The 25901-nt window shown below is 39.5% G+C and overlaps 1 protein-coding gene and 1 long non-coding RNA gene across 2 annotated transcripts; both read right to left on the bottom strand.

Annotated features, from left to right (window-relative positions):
• Positions 1 to 13469: 13469 nt before the first annotated feature.
• Positions 13470 to 14548, bottom strand: LOC116205873. Its single transcript, XM_031538568.1, has 3 exons — positions 14448 to 14548; positions 14071 to 14347; positions 13470 to 13853 (listed from the first exon to the last, which is right to left on the bottom strand). The coding sequence occupies exons 1-3, from the start codon at positions 14546 to 14548 to the stop codon at positions 13470 to 13472; spliced, it is 762 nt and encodes a 253-aa protein (XP_031394428.1).
• Positions 14549 to 15543: 995 nt separating this feature from the next.
• Positions 15544 to 16941, bottom strand: LOC116192160. The gene is made up of 2 exons (XR_004154017.1): positions 16091 to 16941; positions 15544 to 15933 (listed from the first exon to the last, which is right to left on the bottom strand). It is a non-coding gene; the product is annotated as an uncharacterized LOC116192160 (long non-coding RNA).
• Between the last annotated feature and the right edge of the window lie 8960 nt (positions 16942 to 25901).

Raw genomic sequence — 25901 nt, forward strand, 5'->3', positions numbered from 1 at the left:
ACGCGTTTTGCGGCCTAGGCAAAAATTAGGGGCAATTATCGGCTCGACCACGAAAGAACAGCAACACCCCACGTGGAGCTACAACAAGTAGTGGTTTAGTAGTTTTCGACGCAAGCAAACTCTCTTCGACTCTTCGAGCTCGAGACACGCCTCGAAGTGGGATCGAATCGTCGTATCCTTGATTTGGAGGATTCCCAAAGATCCCTCCCTTTACCTCCATACAAAAACTCTGCAGGTCATGCACGCCTTGCAAAAGCCATTCATTTAAATCAAATGCGTGTCATATTCAGGGATACGGCCACCCCCAAGCGGCCACCAAATTCAAATCCCCGGAGCATCGTTACATAGATTTCCTTGCATATCGCAATTCCGGCAGTTTTATGTGACTGACAACGACTGTTAGTTATCGTTTACTTGCATACAGGCGCGAACGTACGGACCCTGGGAGGTGTCCCCTCCTAACGGACTCATGTCTGCCTCATATGACAGGTCGCAGTCTCAACCCATGCGAAAGGCCCTCAAAGGAGCACACACCAACATCACCAAACAAGCCCAATGGCATGTGACCAGCACAGGGCACGTTTATCACTATATCGTTTCAACACAATCCCAACTCAACACCAAACGAATCACCCTCTCTAGCGCCCTACACTATTCCAGAGCATTGACTCTTACTCCTACACCTACTGCTTTTTGGACTTCGCCTCTATATTTACTGCTTTTCCGAATTCGTGTCCACATATACTGCATTCCGGACTTCGCGTCCACATTTACTGCTTTTTGGACTTCGCGTCCACATATACTGCATTCCGGACTTCGCGTCCACATTTACTGCTTTTTGGATTTCGCGTCCACATATACTGCATTCCGGACTTCATGTCCACATTTACTGCTTTCCGGACTTCACGTCCGCCTCTACTGCTTTTTGGACTTCGTGTCCACCTTTACTGCATTTCGAACTTCGCGTCCACGTTTATTGCTTTTCGGACTTCGTGTCCGCATCTACTACTTTTCGGACTTCGCGTCCACATTTACTACTTGTCGGACTTCGTGTCCACATTTACTACTTTCCGGAGTTTGCGTCCGCATCTACTGCTTTTCAGACTTCGTGTCCACCTTTACTGCATTCCGGACTTCGTGTCCACATTTACTGCTTTTCGGACTTTGTGTCCGCATCTACTCCTTTTCGAACTTCGCGTCCACATATACTGCATTCCGGACTTCGCGTCCACATTTACTGTTTTCCGGACTTCGCGTCCACATCTATTGGTTTTCGGACTTCGCGTCTGCATCTACTGCATTTCGGACTTCGCGTCCACGTTTACTGCTGTTCGGACTTCGTGTCTGCATCTACTACTTTTCGGACTTCGTGTCCACATTTACTGCTTGTCGGACTTCGCGTCCACATATACTGCTTTTCGGACTTCGTGTCCACCTTTACTACTTTCAGACTTCGCGTCCACGTTTACTGCATTCCGGACTTCGCGTCCACATATACTGCATTCGGGACTTCGCGTCCATATTCACTACTTTTCGGACTTCGTGTCCCTATTTACTACTTTCTGGACTTTGCATCCGCATTTACTGCTTTCACGGGCTTCGGCTCCGCATTTACGGCTTTACGGGTCTCGGTCCTGCATTTATTGCTTTGAGTTACGAATTCACGCTTTCCCGCTTCCTTGCCCAAATTCCTTTATTTTTCTCGCTCACAACAGGTCTGCGCGTACACAGCTTACCCACATCCAAAACAATGGAGTCCAGACGGTCGCCGGGACCAAACAGTGTGTCTCTCATAATCTTTGGCTGCATCCTCTATCCGAGCACACAACTAAAGAGGGGCAAGCTATCAGCACCCCATTTTGGTCTACCGGCTCCAGAGGGGTAAAATCGTCATTTATGTCATCTCTATGAGGGAAGTATTTTCAACTGATCACTCGAGCAGACACGATTTCAAAAAATTGGACATTTTCCTAGCTCGACACCAATTTTGCAATTTTTCAGGAAAATACTCTACGGGGTGTCTTCGAATTTCACATGCATCAATTTCAATTTTCAGAACTCGGGACAAAACTCGATGCCGAAAAAAATATTTTTATGCACAATATTGATTTCTGAATTTTTCTGAATGCAATGGTGGTCTCGGGCCATTTTTCAGATATCCAATTACAAAGATGAGAATTTTAATCTCTATGCGCGGCAAATTTGAATTTTTAATCCCATTAAAAAGAAAAAAAAAAGGAAAAGGACGAAAGGGTTCAGAGTCGGTCAGAGCCGGTCAGAGCCGGTCTGATCGACTGCTGCCCCCCATTTAGAAAAAAAGAAAGGTCAAAGGTAACGGTCAACTCCTAACCATTGCCTCCTCCTCCTCCTCCCCCCATTTCTTTTGTTTTTTTTTCTTCCCTTCTTTCTTCTCCTCTTCTTCTCTCTCCTTCTCATTCCTTCCTTCTCCTTCTTCCTAACCCAAAAAAAAAAAAATCGGAATTGGAAACAAAACCTCAGCTTCGATTTTTTCCTCCTCTCAGCTGATTCCTCGCAATCTCCAACTGGCCTCTCCTTCACATTCGAAAACCCTAGCCGCTCTCCTCTTCCTCTTTCCGTTTTTTTTTTCGGTTGAAAAGGAAAGGAATAAGAAGAAAACTGAAAAAGACAAAAACAAGAAGAAAAACGGAAAGAAAAAACCCTAGCTCGGTGCTCTCTCCTCGAACCCTCAACTAGCCTCTTTCCCGTCAAGCCCTCAACTCGCTGCTCCTAGCTCGAACCCTAAGAAGCTCTCTCTCTCTCTCTCTCTCTCTCTCTATCTCTCTCTCTCTATCATTGATTCTTTAAAAAAAACTTGAAAAAACCCGAGAACTCTCTCTCGGCCGCCTCCCTTCCAGAACCCGCAGCTCGACGGAGAGACTCCTTCTGCTTATCCTCATCTCACTCTCCTTCAGTTCGACCACCTTCTACACGTCAAGGGATCAATCAGGGTCACGGGTGACCGGATCACACCATTTGAACCGTATGGACAATCCTCTCCTTCTCTCGATTTCTTTTTTGCTCCTAACCGGGTCTTTTCTACCTTCTCAGGTCATAAGAGGTTCTTGACGCCCACGGACTTTCGCTACCGTGTCCAGGAGTCTCCGGAGAGCCCAGGGTCCCCTAGCTGACGTGGAGAAGTGGTACGAGCAGCCCAGGCTAACTTTCTTCCCTCCCAGACGGTGTTCTTTTCAATCGGGTCTGCCGCAACCTAACCGGGTGCCCGACTTGTTCCACTGACTCAACTTTCCTTTTTCCTCCGAAACTAGGTAAATATCCCGACTTAGTGGCATATATAGGACCTCATATTCATATTTCGTGTTTGTTTGGATCGTGATAACGTCAAATGAATGATTGTGGACCGCGGAGATTAGCGGGTTTTGTTTTGAAACCGGTTTTATGAAGTTTCCGATTTTTTTAATCATTCTAGGAAACTTTTAGCATTTTCCGATCAGTCTCTGAACTTTTCAGAATTTTTAATCATTCTAGGAAACTTTTCAATTTGTTTCAGTTCAGCCCCTGTGACATTTTTCACTTTTTTTCAGATTAGTCCTGGACTTCCAAATTGGTTTTAAACAAGTCCCGGCCCATTTTACCCTTTTACCAACAGTCTTCGAATTTTCCAGAATTTTAAATCATTCCCAGGAACTTTTCAATTTGTTTCAGTTCAGTCCCTGTGACATTTTCCTCTTTTTCAGATCAGTCCGGAACTTTAAAATTCGTTTCGATCCAGTCCTAGGCCATTTTTAACACTCTCAGTTCAGCCACAGAATTTTCAGGCCATTCAAATCAGTCCAGGAAACTTTTCAATCTGTTTTTGTTTAGTCCCTGGGGCATTTTCCCATTTTTTTAAAAATCAGTCCCAAACTTTCAAAGATGTTTCAATCAGGTCCCAGACCCTTTTTAGTTCCTGCTCTGCCACAGAATTTTTCAAACGTTCCAAATTAGTCCCTGTAATTTTTTAGCCGAATTTTCAAATCAGTCCCTATCCTTTCAAAATTATTTTTGATTCGATCCTTGAGCAATTTATGACATGTGCGTTATGACCATAGTGATATATGATCGTATGTGAACGTATTTTATGTTTATTTTTTATCGGACGATGAATTGTAGGTAAAATGTGTTAGATTTAAATATATGGCTTTATAAGTCCGTAATTTCTAAGGCAAATGATACATCAAAAATGGTTTAATTAATCACTTGGACTTAAAACCGACAAATTAATTTTATTGTGATCATTTTACCCATATTCGTGTGTTTTGGAATGTTTGAATGTGTCTTTGATTAAAACATCACATGAATCGATTTAATCACGTAAAGTTGACTAAGAATCGAATTTAACCCCAAGATGGTCGAAAATTAGAGTTTATCGGACAGCCTATTAATAGCCATTCCGACGGCTCGAAATCCGTAAACTAAAGCATTCGGCAAATTTCTAATTAATCTAAAATTCCATACATGGGATAATCGGGACGTTAAACTTGGCTAAAAAATAAATTACTCGACCCGCACACATATTTTCCTGTTCAAGGGCACGACTACCGGTTTTTGACCCACCGACACCTTAGTAGTGTCGCGTGCTCCCATTTCTCTAAATTTGTGTTTAGAACAGGTTAAAAATACAAAAAAACATATTAACCTCAAACTCGGTTTAAATCAAACATGGGCAAATAGTCAAGTAGAGGGTTAGGTTTCGGGTTTTAGGTGAAAATACTCTTAATCTGTAAAAACCACATTATCACGATAAAAGACAATTTAAAAACAACCTACACATTCGAGACTTGACTACAGACATCGTGTTTGTCAAGTTCACAAAAATAAACGCCGAATGCCACATGCCTTCTCCATTATTGCTTTGTCTGCTTTAGGGTATGATTTGCATGCTAAAATACCCCGGTTAATAATCGGTTAACTCACATAAATTCGATAATAATAAAACCCCATTGTTTGTTTATTTGTGATTACTTGTTACATTCTTGCACTTGTTTGTTATACGGATCGAACCCGATCCTTTAGGATACGATTTTCACGGGTCCAACGCCCCTAACCGTCGATCACGGGGTCTAATCCCCCAATCACTGAGCGCGCATATTAATTTCAATTTCAGTCTTTTCAAATCACACGGTGAGCACGAGTAGAATAATGACCGAATGCGAACCGACCGGGATTCAGTCATTGTAATTTGTATTTTTAGTTATTTAAGAGAACAATGTGAGGGTTTATGTTGTACATTTATTCATGTAAGAATCCCGGTCAAAGAGCGGACGGTCGGAGAGTTTTCTTCAAATTTACGGTGTCAAAACGGGCGAGTCAAGTGCAACCCTAAGTCATGCGGTAAATAAATAAAATGGCAAGCCTAGCAAGCTAGAGTACTGAAAGGGCGTGTGGGATATAGGCTCACACGTAATAGAACCCCCGAATTCGGAATTTTCGGTTCCACACAGACCATTGCCTTAGCATACTAGGTGTATCCCATACCCCTAGACTCGGCAACTCACCGGCTCTCGACCTTCGGGTAGTAAACAGGTAGTGGCGACTCCTTCTCATGTGTGTCTGTCGCGCGTTCCCCGGGAAGGTGGACACTCCCGAGCCGCGTTGCATAGGCACGCGCATGCGTGCCCCGACGAGATGAAATTCGGGTACGCACAATTATTCAAGAGTCAGACTATATAATTGTATAAACACGTGTATCGTGTGGAGTCCATAATTCATTCTTTAATTTCCTTGTACATTCCCAAATATGAACTCGACCATAGGATTAAAATAACTCGACTATAAACGATAAAAAGTGTTAGAACTATTAGGAGTCCAATAGGGTACCGAAATTGCGAGTTATTGATTTGTGGGTCTCTAATCTTGTAACAGAGCCCCCATACTCATTTTTGTGGTTAGAAGGACCAAGTCAAGCATAAATCCATAGGTTGTTAGTATCCTGACCCCGTAGGTGACTTTAGATGGGTCACATGCCAATAAAACGATATAATGACGGCTCCAATCCCGATTGAGTCCTAGGCCACGTGTCTTCGGCGGAGCCCTAAAAATCACGCCTGCGCGATATACCAAAATTGGGCACAATCTCAAAGCTTGCAGAAGGGATACAACCACGTAATGGACGGCCAATTTCGAAGAAGGTCAAAGTCCAAAGGCAGTTTACCCATTTGCCCGTGCCCCTGCACACAATATTCCAAATGTTGCAAGAGGCGAAGCTCATTACACCAAAATTCTTTGGGGCCAATATTCGCTACCCGAAATGAGTCTAGATGCCATTTGTGATTTTCACATGGGAGTCATAGGTCACTCCTTGAACAAATGCCTTAAGTTCAAACTCAAGGTGCAAGAGTTGGTTGATAATGGGACTATCTCCATCACCGAAAAAGGAGTGGTGGTTAATATCTGATGAGAGGGGAAGTTACCCCCATTGAGGAAAAGGAGGGACGTGAATAAAGATCGCCCTTTGCTTCAAAGAAATTTCTCTCTTTGTCCCCATTACCAGCACCTTGGGGCAAAAACTTCTTCCAAGAGCCATTGAGGTCCCATTACCAGCACCTTGGGGCAAAGTCACTTTGAATGGATTTTGTTACTTCTATTGTCATGCTTTCAGTAGTCTCTCATTTCTATGTCGTAGTTTGCAAGCTTGTTTTCTGGGAATGAAAATGAATTTCAGAAATCAATCACGTCTAAGTGGAATGAATCCACCTTAGAAATCAATTTGTGAAAGAATAATGAATGAATAATTCTTTGTGAAAATAATTCTTCCATCAATAAGGTAAATTCACCTAAAAAATCAATTCTTGAAAAAGAAAGAAATAAAAAAGAATTCTTTTGTAAAAGTAATTTTTCCTGAATATAATCAATTCATTTTGAGGATCAAGCTTTGGAAAAAAGAGGACCTCGAAATTTTGTCACAGTTCCCAAATAAAGGTGTTCAATCTGGAAATTTTAAATGAAGAATTCCAGTAATTGATTGACATACTTGCAAATAAATAAAACTCTAGTGTCTCAAACTATGGAATTCCAATCGAAAAGATTTTAGAGTGTAAATAAAAAATGCACAAGAAATGAGAATTTTCAAATATCAAACTCATATTTATTCAAATTCTTTTATTCTTTGTAGGAGACTCGGCATCCCAATAATAATAGTATCCATGTCCAAACGCCTCTCTCTCTCGCAGGGGCAAAGGTCCAAGCCCTCCAACGGCTCGTCCACAAACTTTGATCCCGAATCCTCGATTGATGAAAGTAGAAGACGCGCATTAGAAGGGAATTCACAGCCTTCGGCACAAGCTATGGTGATGAAAATCTGGATGACCATCGTGGCTCGAAATTTCAGATCGGTAAGAAATTTAATTTTTGAATAAATTATGTTATCAAAGTAATCACAAAAATATTTTCACAAAAAGTCGTTATAAACGTGTTTTCAAACCAACAACAACATGCTTTCAGAAAACCGTTATACATGTGATTTCAATCAAATTTGGCAAATAAAGGCATTTGCATGCAAAAAGACTTTGGTTCACAATTTCAATCTCTAAATATATGCCTTATTCGGCCGACTACGGTGGCAATGTGGTATCCCAAATAAAGAGAGAAGACCCACTGCCTAGAGAGAATGTGAGGATATGCTCTGTTGTGGGATAATCAAATATCGCCGAGCAATAGCCAAGTAAATTGGGGCAAAAAGCCCACTGCCTTAGAGAACGGAGGCTCACTACCTCAAAAAGGGGAGAATAATTAGAAATGAATAAATAGATTCCCCTCTAACATGAGAACAATAGAGCATTTCACGCTCAGTTAACATAGAAATTTTGACATTACAGTGAGCCTCTCTAGAAGGTGATGCCATAACCAAAAGGATCAGAGGATTCTTCTCCAAGAACAAACAACAATACCCTTGAGTCTAATGGAGTCTACTCTAATATCACCTTGCCGAACAGAAATATAGGGTCCGAGTAGTCAATCTAATTAGGAATAGATGTATTAGGGATGAGGAGGCGTCATTAAGATGCATGGCACTTTTTTCATTCTCCTCACACACTCATACCCCCAACCAACCCCTAAACCATGGATTGAAGATTCTTTCTTTCAAACCCGCGTTAGGTGACCATCCCCATAATGGGGCGAATCACGGCTGCATAGAAGCACCAAGGACCTCAAAATGCGCGAGAAGCAAAGCATCCGAATGAGGAATTTTCAGAAACAAAAAAGGGAAAAAGCGCTACAACGAAAAGCATGATAAATAAAAGGAAGCGCCTCAAACAACAAAGCGCAAGCAAAAACAAAAGTAGCGAATGAAAATGCGATGGAAGCACAAGCAAAGACATAAGCTCTAAACAAGGATGTGAGCTCAAAGCAAAATCTTCAAGAAAAGAATGCATTTAAGAAGGTCGCTGAAAGATGGTCACCGGCTCGATACCTCGTGGAAAATATTCATTTGAGGTGATAGAACCAATATTTCTTCTTCATCCGTAGCCTACTTTGCGCTCCAACCCTAAGAAAGCCCATTCAGATTCTTGACGCCTTCTAGGGTTTCTAGGGCAATCAATCAAGGAATTCTATTGGTAGAGTTTATGCGAGGGTTTCTAGTCATTTAGGACAATGAACGGGTAAATCAATAGGCAAGTCATGATAAGTCATGTCTCAAAGAAACCTACTACCCGCCCGCACATAATCCTCCCCTTCTCAACCAAACACCGCAACCTACATCCCTAAGGGTCTTCTATGATTGGTTGTTTGCATTTTATATCGAAATTGGTGCACGATCACTCATCGTTTAAAGTCCTTAAAATACCCTCATTAATTCGTGGTTTGAGGGATGATTATGACAAGAATCAACCCCGTTAAAGTGAGCGTGAGGGTAAGCGATCCCAACCCCGGTGAGAAAACCCACTCCAACTCCTTGGCTCGCATGATGAGCTAAATTATCCTCACATAACGAGTTTGTGCGAGAATGAGACCAATGAGGCAATTTCCTTTTTTGGAAAAATTCCAATATTTTCCCATGATCCTTGCCTACGGAAGTGGACTCTTAGGCATCAATTCATCATCTCATCTCATGGCTCAAGAGCCTTTTACAAAAAGCGAAATGCCTTGCCGTTTAGGAAAAAGTAAAAATCAAGAGAAAAGTCCCACGAAATGGGGCATGATTTCGACATCCTATCCAGTTAATAAAAAGGTTTTTCAAATGAAACAAGAATCCGTACCCCTTGAGGAAACAATTTAATGGAGCTTGTTGAAGGTCATCCAGGGATTCAAGTCCATTGCAAGAGTCGTCAAAGGATAATCTTGAACTCCCTATCAACTTCATCCAAGTTCAGTATTTTGAACATCTCAGCTAATCAAATTTTTCTCATAGGTTTCTTGAGCCATGCTGAGGCAATCAAATCATTAAACTCGATGGGTCAATAGAGATACCCGTCTGATCATCAGATAAGTAAAATCTCGATCTCAACAATCTAACAGGAGAGTAAGGGAGCCAACGAGATGAATCACAATGTTTGCCAGGAGAATATAGACGCTAACAAAAAGAATCATGACATTTGTCCAAGAAGCACTGAAGCTGATGGACACTAATCAACTTTTTCCAAAATCGTTTCGCACGTGACCAACTGTTGAAAAAAAAATCAACCTTTCAAAACCGTTTCAACCCGAAATCGATCAATGGGTGGCATTGTGTCCCAATTCTAAGATCATAACTCCGACTAATGGGTAGCATGTGTTTCCCCATTCATAAGTCAAATCTCGATTAGTGAATGACATGTGTTTCTCTTCACAAGTCAAAAATCGATCAACGGGTGGAAGTATTTCTCACTCACAAATCAAAACCCCGACTAGTGGACAACATGTCTTTTCCCGTTCACAAATCAAAACTCGATTAGCAAGTGGAAGTGTTTCTCACTCACATATCAAAACCTTGACTAGTGGACAGCATGTGTTTTCCCGTTCACAAGTCAAAACTCGATTAGTGAGTGGAAGTGTTTCTCATTCACAGATCAAAACTCCGACTAACGGACGACATGTGTTTCCCCGTTCATAAGTCGAATCTCTCTCAGCGAGTGTAAGTGTTTCCCATTCACAGATCATCACTTCGACCAATGGATGGCATGTGTTTCCCCGTTCATAAGTCAAACCTCAATCAGTGGAAAGTAGTATTTCCCCAACCACAAACTAAAGTTTTCAAGGCTACAGTGTGGCCAAACCAAAATTCTCAAGCCCCAGTTGTGGCAATACACACTTTCAAGGCTTCAGTTGTGGCCAAACCAAATTTTCAAGGCCTGGTTGTGGCCAAATCAAATTTTCGAGCCCCAGTATGGCCAAACCAATTTTCAAATCACCCTTATACGTGACCTGATTTCATTTAAACTTTTAAATCGTTATTGCACGGGAATCATCTAATTTGGTTTACTCTTTTTTCAAAAAGTTCGACAAGAATGACACCTTCATTTAAGGAAAGGGACACGGTAATAGTGCGTGAATGACAAGCCAAGCCCAATCCTGGAACCAGTCCTTTTTATCTTCGGCCCATCGCCCTATGGACTATAAGCCTCCAAAAAGCCAAAGAGGGGTAGCTGTAAGCACCTAATTCAGGCTCGGGCTAGGATCATCGTTGAGGGAGCACATCAAGTCAGATAACCGACTAAGCACCTGAGGATCGCCCGTGGGAAGACGGACTATCAAGAATAAACAGATAAGTCCTCGAGTACTAAGTACTTAATTTTGATTATCCATGTGTATTTTCAAAACCTATTCGAGTTAATTAATTGGCAATATTTCTTTCTCCAAGGACGCGCGAGTAAAACGAACTTTGAAAACGTGAAGCTCACTATCCGAAGACTATGTTTTAAAAACCCAATGGCTCGTATTTTTATATAACAAGGCATGAGAAATTTTCTCTGATTAAAACTCTTTTATTCATGCATTTTATCCAACAGAGCAAGAGTTCAAGACCGAGAAATCAATATTCTCAAGTAGCGGAAATATTAATGTCGGGGTGGCTTCTAGTTAAGAAATGTTTTCTAATCCTGATGGTACTTTCAAATATTTTTTCTCCACTCAAATCTATTTTAAAATCCCGAAAAAGGTGAAAATAAAAGGTTTTTGAAAGTTTGAGGGCAGATATTTTAGTTTTGCCCGACCAAACTAGTTCAATTCAATTGGTTCAAGTGAGCTCCTACCGAGTTGGAAATTTAGGACAGCGGCACGGTTTGTTCCTGCGTCCCTATACGGACCTGTAGGCTAGTTGTCTCAACGAATAGGTTCGGACAACTGGACTCGTCTAAAGCACTCAAATTTTCAAATTAAAAGTGCATTTAGGTCCCTAAACTGTCGAATTTTACAAAACGACCCCCAACTCACATTTCCCTATAAATAGAGGATCATTTGCAGATTTAAGGAATTTGGGCCATTTCCATGCGTTGAGATTACTAACCCAAAATCCCCAAATTAAGCCTAGGTTCCTATAATTAGTAGGATAATTAATAGCTTAAACCCCAATTTTGTCGAATTCGAGCTCGAAGATATGAAAACTTCTCGGAACAAAGGTAATACGAGGCTCCAAGCCTCTGTCCAGAACTGAAATCAAGCTATTTAGCTTGTATTTTGGTGGTGTTTGTTTAATTAGAGTGATTTTTTGTAGATTAGACTAATAGGTTGGTAATTTATGTGATTTAGAGCCCAATTAGGATTAATTGGATAGTATCATGCTTAATTAGGATCAAACCCGACTAATTAACTTTGATTGTCTTCCGAAAAAGACTAATTTGCATGTTAATTGGACTTGATTTGGTGTTAATTGAGTCAATTTGTGTGTAATTAGGTCTAAGTAGTTGCAATTAACTTGTCTATGTGCTAATTAGGTTCTAATCGGGTTAAATCGTGCTTAATTACTAATGATAGCATTATGGTCGCGTGTTGATTTGGTCTAATTTGGGATCAATTGAATCTAACTAGGTTTAAATTGGGTGTAATCCGGCTAACCACGAACTTGACTATGACTAATTAGGTCTGAATTAGCTTAATTAGGTAAAGTTAGCATGAAATTTGACTTTGTAACATTCTAGAATTTTCTATAAATTAGGCTTACGGGGACCAATTTGATGATCTGTTGCTTGATTAAGCCTAATTAGGTGTGATTGACTCCCTATTGCTTGTAATCTTGCTTAATTAGGATTAATTAGCTTTAATTAGCTCGAAATCGACCTCTTAAGCATGCTGAAAATTTTTTGCTCAATTGATCCGACTTCTAATTGGTTGAATTAGGAGTCGATTAAACTCAATTAGGTGCTAATGGTGTTGATTAGTCGCCTTCCTTGTATAATAAGGCCAAATCGTGACCAATTCTCGTAATTTGTGCTTCAATTGATGCACGGAGCTCATGAATGTATGAATGATTCTAAGGCATAGTGGATTAGGATTTGATTGAGTCCGATTTGGCTTAATTAGAGTCTAATTATGAGTAATTAGACCATGGTAAAATGGATTTAATTAGTGTTTCGGCCTTAGGAATCGGAATCTGATCAAGTCTAATTGAGAGTCTTTAGGCTTGATTGATATAGATAACTATCCTTGAGAGTGTCGGCCGAATTTGCATCGGTTTAATTGTGCCAAAATCGATCAAATTGTGAAATTGACATGTAAACTTGTAATAATCATGTATATTTGACTTAATTACACGGGTTGAAGCGCAATTAGACACAATTAGGAGTCTTAGGACCTAGGAAGGTCTTCGTGACCTTGATGGCAGGTCATTAGGACTCATGATTTTTAAATCAAATTAAAGTCAATCGCTCGACTTAATTGGATGAACAATTTGATTTCTTGTGTATAAATTGATTAAAGATGGGTAGTCATGTATATTGACATGTGTCATGGGGATTAAGAGTAATTAACCCACTAGCTGAGTCTTAGGATTCAAATTGAAGGTTAAAGTTGACATTGAGGGAATTAGGACCATCCTTATAGATTTTTGGGGGATTAATTGGCTAGTTTATGTAAACATGGCCTTGTAAATAAAATCGGTTAAAATCATGAAACCGTGAATGAAATGTGTAAATATGGGGGATTAACTTATAATTTTTCTAAATTAGGGGCCCTAGGCCCATTTTCTTCTTCTCGGACCTTAGGCTCATTTTCAAGTCTACTCGGCCCATTGTATGAATGATTGGCCTGAATATATGACACATATATGCAAGGTTATCAGAATCGCGATTCGAATCATGAATCGTAAGATTTTACCTGTAATTAAAAAAAATATTTATATATGTAGCATACTTTCCTGAATAAAAAAAATCAATCATTGTTCATTCAAATAAAGACCACAAACCAAAAAATCAACAATAAGACATAAAACACAAATTATCGTTACAAATTATCGAAATTCAATGTGCAAATCATAACTTAAACTCCTAAAATAAAATGTTAATAACATAAGTCATAACATGAAATGAACAAACAAATCATATCTCATCCAAATCTTCATCATCACCAACATCATCATCATCATACAGAGCATCAAACTCATCTTCTTCAGGAAGCTCCAAGTCATCAACCGTGGCATGCTCTTGTGTGCGCATTGCATCTTCATCGCCAATTTGAATGCTTCCACTTTCTTCATCACCATCATCTCCACGACCAAGAGAACGCAAGTTAAAATTATGGCTTAAAGTTGCAGTATTATGTGTCTCCTCTTCGACAATGCATTCATCATCGGAAGAAATGTCCTCCACTTGAAGATCAACTTGCTTCCTGATCTTCTTATCTTTCAACTTCAAATTGTACATCACAAATACTAAATCATTCATCTTCTTTTGATGCAACCGGATTCTTCTCTTTGTGTGTACCTAAGCAAAACAAAACAATTAGTAGATATATTAAAATGAATTCTGATAAGGTAACACATGGTAAAAAAAGGAATCCATAAAATACCATTTCAAAAGCACTCCAATTACGCTCACATCCCGAAGAGCTACATGTCGAACTCAATATCCTTATGTCAAACTCAATATCCTTATACTAAATCTTTGCAACTCTGGGGTATCAGCACCGTATGACTCTCACTAATCTGCCGGTGTCTTCCTCAATAGACTTTGCAGATAAGAATCCAAATAGCCCTCGTTCATATTTGAATTCATCTAGCTGCAAATCAACCTTATCCCTCTCTTCATCATCTAGCATCCGATCCATAACTTTATATAATCCACGCATAACTTCTCTATCAGCTCTAAATTCAGAAGAGAAATGCAACTGTGGATTCAGGTAATAAGCAGCAGCATGTAAAGGCCTATGAAGATGAACCTCCCATCTCTCATCAATAACTTTCCAAACAGGATCATAGCTAAAAGCATGAAACAAGCCATTATTAGATACTTGCAAATTTCAAATATAATAATGAATACGCAAAGACTAAGCATATAGCAGCTTATAAATAATTTTACCTCTTCCGATCATCCTTGAAGTTTGTTTTAATCTTTTGCTTAGCTTTCTCCATCTCATTATAAATAAAGTCAATCGCGGGCTTTTCATCCGAATCCACCATGCGGAGCACCTTAAATAGAGGATATGCAGCCTTCAAACATGTATTAACATTACTCCAAAATCTGTTATCTATAATAGCACGTTCCGCATACTTTCCGCATTCTAACTTCGCAAATCAACTCCCTTTCCATTGTTTGGATGCAAACATAGTCCTTAGAACATTTCTATTGTCAAAGAGGCATTCCAAAGTGAGATAAGCAGTAGCAAAGCGAGTCACGGCCGGTCTAATCAAATCTTTACCCTTGGTGAAATGCTTCAGCATCGTGATGAGGAGTGTTCTCGAGTAAATGAAGGTTGTGATCTTGCTACCCTTCATTATCGTCAGCTCATGTACCTTAATCTTCTTCTCCAAATCCTCTAGCATAAGATCTATGCAATGAGCTGCACAAGGAGTCCAAAATAACTTCTTTCGTTTCTCCATTAACATCTCACCTGCCGCTTTGTAATTGGCAGCATTATCCGTGACAATTTGAACTACATTCTCTTCTCCAACTTGCTCCACTATATCATCTATCATCTCAAATACTTTATCTGTAGTCTTGGAGATGTCTAATGTGTCAATAGAAGACAAAAAAATTGTGCCCTTGGGGCTATTCACTAGGAAATTACATATGGACATCTTCTTCTTATCAGTCCATCCATCGGACATAATGGAACACCCTGACTTCCTCCACAAAGCTTTATGTTCCTCAAGCAATGACATAGTATTATCAACCTCTTTTCTCAAATATTTATCTCTAAGCTCATAATATGATGGCGGTTTCAATCCCATGCCATACTTCCCAATCAAATGACACATTTTCTCAAACTCATGATTCTTCACACAATTAAATGGAATTGCACTTGTGTAGAAAAAACGAGCAATCTGCATGCACACATCCTCTCTCAAATCTTTTTTCATCATTTGATTAATAGTCGGTTGTTTTTGCTTGCTTTAAATGCTCAAACTTCTCTTCTTAAATAAAGCAGAAATTTCAGTTGTTTTCTTTCCCTTTCTTTTTGTACCAATCCCTGCATTTTCATCATCCTTATCAATGTCTACAACATCATCATCTTCCAACCCACAACTATTAGCTTGTTTCTTCTTTATTGAAAGATCCTCCAAATGCATACAAATAATGAGCATATTATTCTTAACATCGTCAGGAACCCCGGACAAGATGCCACATTAATCTTGGTACATCCCAAGTGATGCTTAAATCTATAGGGACTTCTAGAAACTATCTTGTCACAATATTTACATTTAATCTTTAGCCTCTCTCCTGGAACTTCATGGCCGTGTGCCCATGTCGGATCATTTCTAACTCCAGTTGCATTTTTTCTAGATTTAGCCACTACCCCGGTATTACTAGCCGATGCACTCCCAGATCCACTTGCAGAAGCCATCTATGTTCAACCCAAACTCAGCAGTCACTCACTTAACAAATCTAACACAAACTCAACTCAACCGATCAACTCAGTCCAGAACGACTCATTCCAGAACGAACACTCAAAGCAGCAGATATTTATTACAGAAAAAGGGAGGGAGTTGAGGAAAAGGTACCTGAGAAAAAGCAAGTCACCAAAGCTTGTACTAGACTGAATTTTGTGCAGTGACCTGATGTGTGATTACACCATCCAAAGTTAGAATTCTGTGGTGGAAGCGAAGGGCTTGGGCACTGCATGTTTTTAGAAAGAGAAAGTGTTAACTACTAAACCCATATTTCACACACAGATGGCATGTCTTATAAAAAAAACAAACATGAAACACACACCAAAGGGGAAAAATGAAAAAAGAAGAGGAACTGAGGAAGTGACAAACAGAAACTGAGAGCAGCCGAGCACTAAATATTGCTATTACTACCAGTATTTTAGAGAGAACGAAGATTCCCGACAGAGAATTCAAGCATCAAATAGTGACCTCTCAAGAGATCAAATACAAACAACGAAAACATGTGTTTAGGTATCATCAAGCATTTCTGTACACCATATAAGAAATTAAAGAAAAGGAAGATACAATGAATCATAGCATATATATATATATATACACACACACACACACCGTAAGAGCACAGCCATATTTTGACAAAACAACGTGATCAATGGAACAATATTACAATTATAATATAAGAGGATTTAGAATAGCGCCTGTTTTACAATCCCGTCCCAAAGGATGTCGGGATTTCGATCATCACCGAGGCTTCCAATAGAGGGATAATCAACTCAAAATCGTACTTGCCGGTCCTGCCCTGCCCCTGATCGAAGCTCGGAGTAGCCGCGCTACTCAAGAACGTATCCGCCGCTCTGACAAGCTAGCACCGTTAATCGAAGGTGGATGGAACTATGGAAGATTTCGACTGGAAATTTCGAGAAATTAGGGTTAAACCGGTAAATCACAACAGAGAATGAAGAAAGGGTGGGCAGGAGAAAGAAGAAGTGAGGGGGGGGGGGAGTCTCTGGGCCTGGGCTTCGGCCCTTTCTGGGCCCAGGCTTGGGCTGATTCTGGCCCGACCGTAGAATCGCAAAATCGGCCCGATTCTGCGATTCTCCGGTTTGGCTCGCGATTCCGGCCCGAATCTACAAAAATCGACTCACCCCCTGCAATCAGAATCGGTGACCCCGTCATGAATCATAGAATCGTATGATTCTACAATTCGAATCGCGATTCTGACAACCATGCATATATGTATGTTGGCTTGAATGTATGGCCCATTTATCTTTCTTATCCCGAATGTGTGGCCCATTATTCAATAGTCGGAATGCATAATTGTATAAGTACGTATGTCGTGCGGAATCTGTAATTCATTCTTTAATTTCTTTGCACATTCGCGAATATGGACTCGACCCTAGCATCAAATAACTTGACTTTAACGAATAAAAAATGTTAGAATTATTAGGAGCCTAGGAGTACCAAAAAGGAGATATTAGCTTGCGGGCCTCTAATTTCGTAACAAAGCCCCCAGACTCGTTTCTCTGGTTAAAAAGATCGAATAAACATATAAATCCTTAGATTGTTAATATTCAGATTCCGTAGATGACTTAAATGGCTCACCAGTCAAATAAAACGATGTAGTGGCTACTCCAATCCTCATTGGGTCTTAGACCACGTGAACTAACTGAATACTCGAAGTCAACTACAGAGACCTAAAAATTACTCCCGTGCGATAGTCGTCACGTGAACTGTATTGTTGCTTACCTAATCGTCGCATGAACTGTCATACGTGAACTGTTATACCGACATACTGCCATGATGAACTAACCAGTTTTAGTTCGAGTTATGATGGTTTCTACCTCCGAACTATCCAGAAAACCTCATTTTGACCCATTTTACATTTTTAAGAAGAAAATCGGATAATATACATATATATATTTATTTATTTATTTATTTTTCTTTTTCTTTTTCTTTTTCTTTTTTTCTGTTACAGGATCAAAAAATATTTTATTAATCAGGAAATAATTATTTTTCTGAAATTGCACAAAAATGAATATTTTCATGACAAATGAGTGGGAATCACTTATCCCCGTGCCCATCCTCGAAAAATTGTCTGTTTTCTTTTACGGGTTCAAAGATTAATTAGTCAGGACTCAGGAGTGAAATGATAATTAATCAGTAGTGAAATGATGCCGATTTTTACGAAGATATACGATTTGTGGAGCTCATAATAAGATTTTATCCGAAACTGCACATAAAGGCAAAACCGAACAAATTTTAAAAGTTTTCACAAAAAGTTCGCTCCAACTGTACTGTGAAATTAAAATCAATCATACTTGTGTCAGTACGTGGATAACTCGTTGAGGTTCACTCAGGAACGGAGGGCGAATCGCTTGGACTTTAAATAAAACATTGGTGTTTTCTGAATTATGATTGAAATCCAATCTTGCCATGTATAGTTGTTCTTCTGTCTGCTTTTATGCTCGAGACCTCTCCTGATCGATATGCGCCATGGATTTCCACTCGATCCTTGAGTGAACCTGGTTGAAAACAAGTGATTACACATGGCAAAGCCACCCAAAATTTTATGATTGCTAGCTGTTTCATCCGCGATATGCAGCAGTAAAGATCTCATATTTGGTAGGATATGGTATTCTTGTCGATCATCCACGGGTAGTCCGCTTAAAAAGTAAAATACAAAGGATGGTCTCTCCGGTTATATATTGGTATAAATATATTTTAATCTATGTATAAATATATTTTAATCTATTTATACCTAATTTTGTATAATATCTAAGTGAAGAGTCTATAAAAGAAAATCATGCATGATTTGAATTAGGACACTATATATAATATGTCAGTTTCCCTGGACTGTGAAGAAACGTTGGGGCTCGTTTTAAGTGTTATTATGTAGTGTAACTGCAGGTACGCCACGTGCTCTCTTTTCTTTTTAATTTGAGGTAGCAGTTATTTCGCATCAAACGAAATCATTTCTATGTATCGCCACTTATGTAGCTAAAATAACAAGTAAACGAAGTATTTCAATGATGAATGTACTGTTAATTCCACTCTATTTTTTCTCTTCACTGAGAAACGATGATACTTCCTGTTTCAAGCAAAACAATTCTTGGATGCGTATCTGAGAAGAAGAGGACGCCCGCCGTCTTTATATGAAGCAAATTGAGATCGGTCGATCTGTGATAATCAAGCGTGAGCAGGAGCGAAGCAGCTGTCATAGCTAGGGACATTTAGCACTTTGTAGATTTAAAATCGAGCATGAAATGTGAAAGGAGGACAAAGAAGGCAGATCGGGAGAAGAGCAAGGAAAAGCATTTATTTGATGCAACTTAAACAAGCCTTTGGAAGGGCAAAAAATGCTTTGGCCAAAAAGACATGATCAGATAGAGAGTACAATCGTTTGGGGATGAGGGAGCAAAGTGATGGAGGAAGGTCATGTTGGAAAATTATGGCATTGGTGAATGAGAAATTATTTCTCATTAATGAAATGAATGTATTGAATGGCGATTTGTGAAATTTGAAAGGACACTATCAATCCTTGAAATTGGAAGAACACCATTAATTGTTACGAATTGAACGGTACCGTCAATTGCAAGAAATTGAAAGGACACCATCAATTCTATAACCATCATTAATAGCATGTATTCATTGATCAATTGTCTATAAATTGTAAATTTCCCTCTCTCTTTTTCATAAGAAAGAGAATTGCATAGTTAAGTGAAAGTGTTAAACTTCGTTTTCTAGTTCGCTGGTGTGTGGATAGCTCGTGTTGCTAACTGCACTCGATGCCGTTTTATCCCGAGAAACAGACGCTCACATGACCTCGAGCACGCCATGAGGGGACGAATCTGTTTCAAGGGGTTTGTGTGAAACACAGGCTCAGCTTTCTTGTTTCTTCTGATCTTCTGGTTTCGTCTTTGTATCGGTTTGAATTTCCAAATTCTTATACTAGTAAAATTCATTTAATTTTATAGCATTCTATTTATCCAACGTGCTATACGAATTGTCGTTCAATTTTGTTACTTATTACGGTTAATGAATTCCTACAATCTTGAAACAAATCTTTTCTATTTTGAACGATTCGAATGGCGTCGGGGAACAATGGGGATGCGACCAACGGAAGCTAGACTACTGGCTCCGGCCCTACTCCTATGTTGCCTAACCATTTGGTTAGCCAAAACGTGGCTGCTCCCTCGATGGTTCCTGTGAACCATGTCGAGAAGCCCGAGAAGTTCAATGGGTTGAACTTCATGAGATGGCAGCAATAGATGTTATTCTACTTCACAACTCTGAACCTTGCAAGGTTCTTGACTGAAAATGCTCCAACCCTATCTGTGGGGGAATCAAATGTGCAGGCTCTTAGTACGGTTAACGCTTGGAAGCACTCCGACTATCTTTGCCAGAACTATATCATGAATAGTCTTCATGATTCCTTGTATAGTGTCTATTAGGGGTTTAAGATGACAAAGGAGCTATGGGAATCCTTGGACCGTAAATATAAATCAGAGGATGCTAGTGCGAAGAAATTTCTCATTGGACGGTTCCTTGATTTTAAAATGGTCGATTCAAGGATCGTAATGAGTCAAGTGCAGGAATTTCAAGTGCTCTTGCATGAGTTCAGGCTGAGGGGATGGCTCTAAGTGAATCCTTTCAAGTGGCTGTTGTCATTGAGAAGCTGCCTCATAGTTAGAAAGATTTCAAGAATTATCTGAAGTATAAGCGGAAGGAAATGATAATGGAGGATTTTGTTGTCAAGTTTTCAAATTGAAGAAGATAATAAGAACTTCGGAAAGGATCTCATCCTTCCTTCTGCTACTAAGGTAAATGTCATGGAGCAAGGGCAAAACTCCAAGAACAAAAAAGGCAAGAAGAAACTGGGTATGAATGGAGGAGTCTCCAAGCCCAAGTTTCAGGGGAAATGCTTCAACTGTGACAAGAAAGGTCACAAATCTGCTGACTGCAGGCTCCCAAAAAGGAAAAAAGACCATGAAGCAAACATAATTAATGAGATGGCCCGATATGTGGCAGACATCAACCTATCTGTTGTGGTTTCAGAGGTGAACCTCATTGGGTCCAACCCGAATGAATGGTGGCTTGATACCAATGCCACTAGACATGTGTGCTCATACAGAGACCTGTTCACTATGCTCGAACCGGTCACTGGAGAGAGGATCTATATGGGAAACTCTGCTCATTCTGTTGTTGAAGGTCAATGCAAGGTGGTCTTGAAGATGGCTTCAGGAAAGAAGCTGACTCTGAACAACGTATTGTATGTACCTGAGATTCGGAAGAATTTAGTCTCCGGATCATTGCTGAACAAGCATGGGTTCGTGATGGTTTTTGAGTTAGACAAAGTTATTTTGTCCAAGTCTGGAATGTATGTAGGAAAAGGATATGTATGTGATTGGCTTTTTAAGCTCAATGTAATAATTATAATCAATAAGAATTTTGGTTCTTCTACATATTTGATTGAGTCTCCTGATTTGTGGCATGGAAGACTAGGTCATGTTAATCGTAATATTTGCGTAGATTAATTAACTTGAATCACATACCTACATTCCAAATTGATTCACAGCACAAATGTGAAATTTGTGTTGAGGCAAAATTGACAAGGTCACCCTTTCAAACAATTGAAAGGAACACCGAGCCACTTGATCTAATTCATAGTGATGTATGCGATTTAAAGTTCGCAACAACAAGAGGTGGTAATAATTATTTTATTACCTTTATCGATGATAGTACAAAATACTTTTATGTATATTTGTTGAAAATCAAAGATGAGGCCATAGAGAAATTTGTTCTCTATAAAAATGAAGTTGAGAATCAACTCAACAAGAAAATCAAGAGATTGAGGAGTGACAGAGGAGGAGAATACGTAACGCCTTTCGAGCAATTTTGTGCACAACACGAAATTATACACGAAGTGACCCCTATTCACCTCAATCTAATGGTGTTGCTAAACGTAAAAATCGCACATTGAAAGACATGATGAATGCGATGTTATTAAGTTCATGATTACCTTAAAATATGTGGGGTGAAACAATATTGTCAAGCAATTACCTATTGAATAAGGTAACTCGAAAGAAAGAGGAAAAGACCTCTTATGAATTATTCAGAGGTAGGAAACCATCCTACAATCACTTGCGAGTGTGGGGGTGCTTGGCAAAAGTAGTCATTCCGACACCAAAGAAAGTAAAGATCGGTCCTAAGACGGTGGACTGCATCCTTATTGGCTATGCACATAACAATAGTGCTTATCAATTTCTTGTGCATGAATCTTAAGATTCCCCGATATACACAAGAACACGATAATGGAATCAAGGAATGCATCGTTCTTTGAAGATGTATTTCCATGTAAATTGAATGAGGCATCGAGTTCATCGAAACGAACCTCACACACTATGGATGATGGACTTCATGACGTAGATCATGAAAGGCAAGGTTCAGATCAAGAGATTGAACCTAGACGCAACAAAAGAGCTAGAATTGAAAAATCATTCGGGAATGATTTTCTAGCATATTTGTTAGAAAATGAATCACAAAGCTATGCTGAAACAGTGAATTCCTCTGAAGGACCTCTTTGGAAAGGGGCAATCAAAAGTAAAATTGATTCGATTATGTAGAATCACACTTGGAAATTAGTGGATCTCCCCACACTGGTTGTAAACTCTTAGGATCCAAATGGATCTTTAAGAGGAAAATGAAAGCAGATGGATCCATTGATAAGTACAAGGCCAGGCTTGTAATTAAGGGATACAAGCAAAAGGAAGGCTTGGACTATTTTGATACTTATTCTCCTGTGACGAGAATAAATTCCATTAGGATGATATTTGCAATTGCGACACTACGTAATTTGGAAGTTCATCAAATGGATGTGAAAACAACTTTCCTAAATGGAGATTTAGATGAAGAAATCTATATGGAACAACCCGATGGGTTTATGGCTCCAGGAAAAGAAAGGAAAGTTTGTAAATTGGTCAAATCATTGTATGGGTTGAAACTGTTGGGAATTGGTGTATGCCCTAGAGGCAATCTATAATCAGTTCTGTAATATGATATCTATTTCATTATATTACGAGGCATATCTGTTATTGTGTAGATTGCGCTAAATATGATTTTACACAATAATGTCCTTGGAATAGTAGGTTCAATAGGCATCAAGTGTGACTTGATTGTGAGATCCTATAATTACTGAACATTATTCCTAAATGTCCATAGTCAAAGTATTATCGTTAATTAGGACAACGGTAATACGGTTAGACTAGTGTGAGTGTTGATTGATGACCAAATCTCATAGGTCATGGATATGGAGATATCAAATCACACCACATGTATACATTAAGAGTAATGTGTATTGGACTGACCCGCCATGAGATTGCTACATGGGTTGTTACGTGACTGTCATTAGTATATCTCAAAGTGACTATAGTGTAATGGTCCTTTGACTTGAGGTCACCATGGATTCCTACGTGTAATGTCGTATATTTTGATACTGTCAAACGCCACCGTAACTGGCTGGTTATAAAGATAGTTATTGGGTATGCCACAAAGCATGGAAAAGAATGTGAGTGACCAAGATAGGATTTGTCCCTCCTACAAAACGGGAGCGATATCTCACGGCCACTTGGTGGTTAAGTCTAAAAGTGTATGCATACCCAAATGAGTCGATATAACGATATCGAGCTCATTTGTTCTGATAGACTTAACCGGTAAACCAAGAAAGAGAAATATTGAGCCATACAAGGATGTCATCGACCATGCCTTGGGCTCAATAGAGATATAGGGGACAATGGATTATATTACACGGTAATATAGGTCACGAGGTTCGTCGAGAAATTGACTTTTAGATTACTTGAGTAACAGTGATGCATTGCTAGATGCCGCTCACTGTTTGTAATATTGAAATAGAGATTTTGATATTACTGTCAACGTAATTGGGAACCTACAGGGTCACACACGACGACTAAATTGACGAGATATTTTGAAACAAATAAAATCGTCTAATAGAGATTAGATGATTTAGGTGCGACCAATTAATCGGATATTTAATGAGATTAAATTTACCGATTAATTAGACCCGATTTATTTGATTTAATGGTGTGCTAAGTGGCTATTTTTATTGAACCACTTGGAGTCTATTATATGGTAACACATGGGCCAATTGTATAATGACACTTAGCCATGCACTTGGCTCTTGAAATTCTTAATTTCTCTTATCCCACATCGGTGGGACAAGCAAATTGCCCCATCCTCAAGCCTATATATATGTGTATATATATGGCAGTAAGTATGGGTAACAGGGTATGCATATATATGTGATATATATGTATGCATAAGTATATATATAGATATATATAAAACGCACTCATATAAGTGCTCAGATATATATAGTGCGTGCATATGTGTATGTATATAATAATTTGGGTTGAATTGTTCAATCCAAATTAGGTCCATTAGTCTGAAAAATTTCGGGTGTCGCATTAGTGTTTCTTTCGAGTGTTGGTCGCTAGCACCGCCGATCTCGAAGACTCGTCGACAAAGTCGGTGTGGACACCGGTAGAGGCGTCACGCGTGGGACGCTTGGTCGACAATTTTAAATATTCCAGGTACGCTTTTATTTACTCTTATTCTTCTAGTAGGTCTTGGAATTAGTTTCACGGGTAGGAAATTTTGAATTTTTGTTCCTTTTTCGCTTCCGTTGCGCCCCGTGGAACTAGCAATTGGTATCAGAGCCTAGCTAGTTAGAATCTGAGTAGATAATAGCATAAAATATGATTTTATGCTTGGTACTGGTATGATTATGTTTGATATTTGCGGTGCATGACTGTTAGACATGGACTATGTCCTAGTTGTGTTAGTATAATAGTTATACGTGTGGACTATTATGTAATAGTTACATAATAGTGTATAGTGAGATCGATTAAATGTTAATCAAATCCCTCAAAATATTAAGTCCATATCCTTCCACCGTGTAACGCTCGTCAAGACCAAGATCGATGAGTGTGTAGACCTTGCCTTCGCAGGATGCCCTTATCTATCCTAGTAAGACGTTGTGTTTACCAGTGGGTCGGACTTAACTGAGCAAGTCTAATAGGATTAGGAGTTCAGAGGCATGTAGTTGGGCATCGATCTATAAGATAGATTTGAATAAGGAGTTATTCACCCAACTAATCAAGAGTTGCATGTGATGCAATTGGGAAAGTGAGTTCCCTACCTAAATAGCCAGTTCTGGGTGAATCAGCCCTTGCTGACTCAGAGCTTGGTGAGATATGGATCTTGAGCTACTATGAGAATGATATTCTCTGAATCAATGTTGAGGGTCATTGATTTGATATAAATAGTGGGAGCAATATTTATAAAGTCCTCATTAAATATTGTTGTGTCATAATACTTATTTTGTATATTTCTATGGTAGTTACCATGGCAGGGAGCACTTCTAGTACTTTCTGTTTGCGATCCGTCCTTGATAAGGACAAACTGTCAGGGAATAATTTCCTTGGTTGGTATCGAAACTTGAGAATTGTTCTCACCCAAGAAAAGAAGCTATATGTCTTAGAGCAACCTCTTCTTGCGCCACCGCCTGACGATGCCCCCCAAGCTGAGAAAGATGCTTATAGTAAGCATCATGATGATGCCGTAAACGTCGGATGTCTCATGTTAGTCACCATGGACTCGGAGCTTCAGAAGCAACACGAGAACATGAAGGCGTACGATATGATCGTGCATCTCAGGCAGCTCTATCAAGAGCAGGCCCGACATGAGAGATTCGAGATCTCTAAAGCACTTTTTCAAGCAAGGTTGACTGAGGGTAGCCCGGTAGGTCCTCATGTACTCAAGATGATTGGGTACGTCGAGACTCTGGGAAGACTGGGATTTCCTCTTGGTCAAGAGTTGGCCACAGATTTAGTCCTACAGTCGCTGCCCA

This window comes from Punica granatum, chromosome 1, assembly GCF_007655135.1.
Source record: "Punica granatum isolate Tunisia-2019 chromosome 1, ASM765513v2, whole genome shotgun sequence".
Classification (NCBI taxonomy): Eukaryota; Viridiplantae; Streptophyta; class Magnoliopsida; order Myrtales; family Lythraceae; genus Punica; species Punica granatum.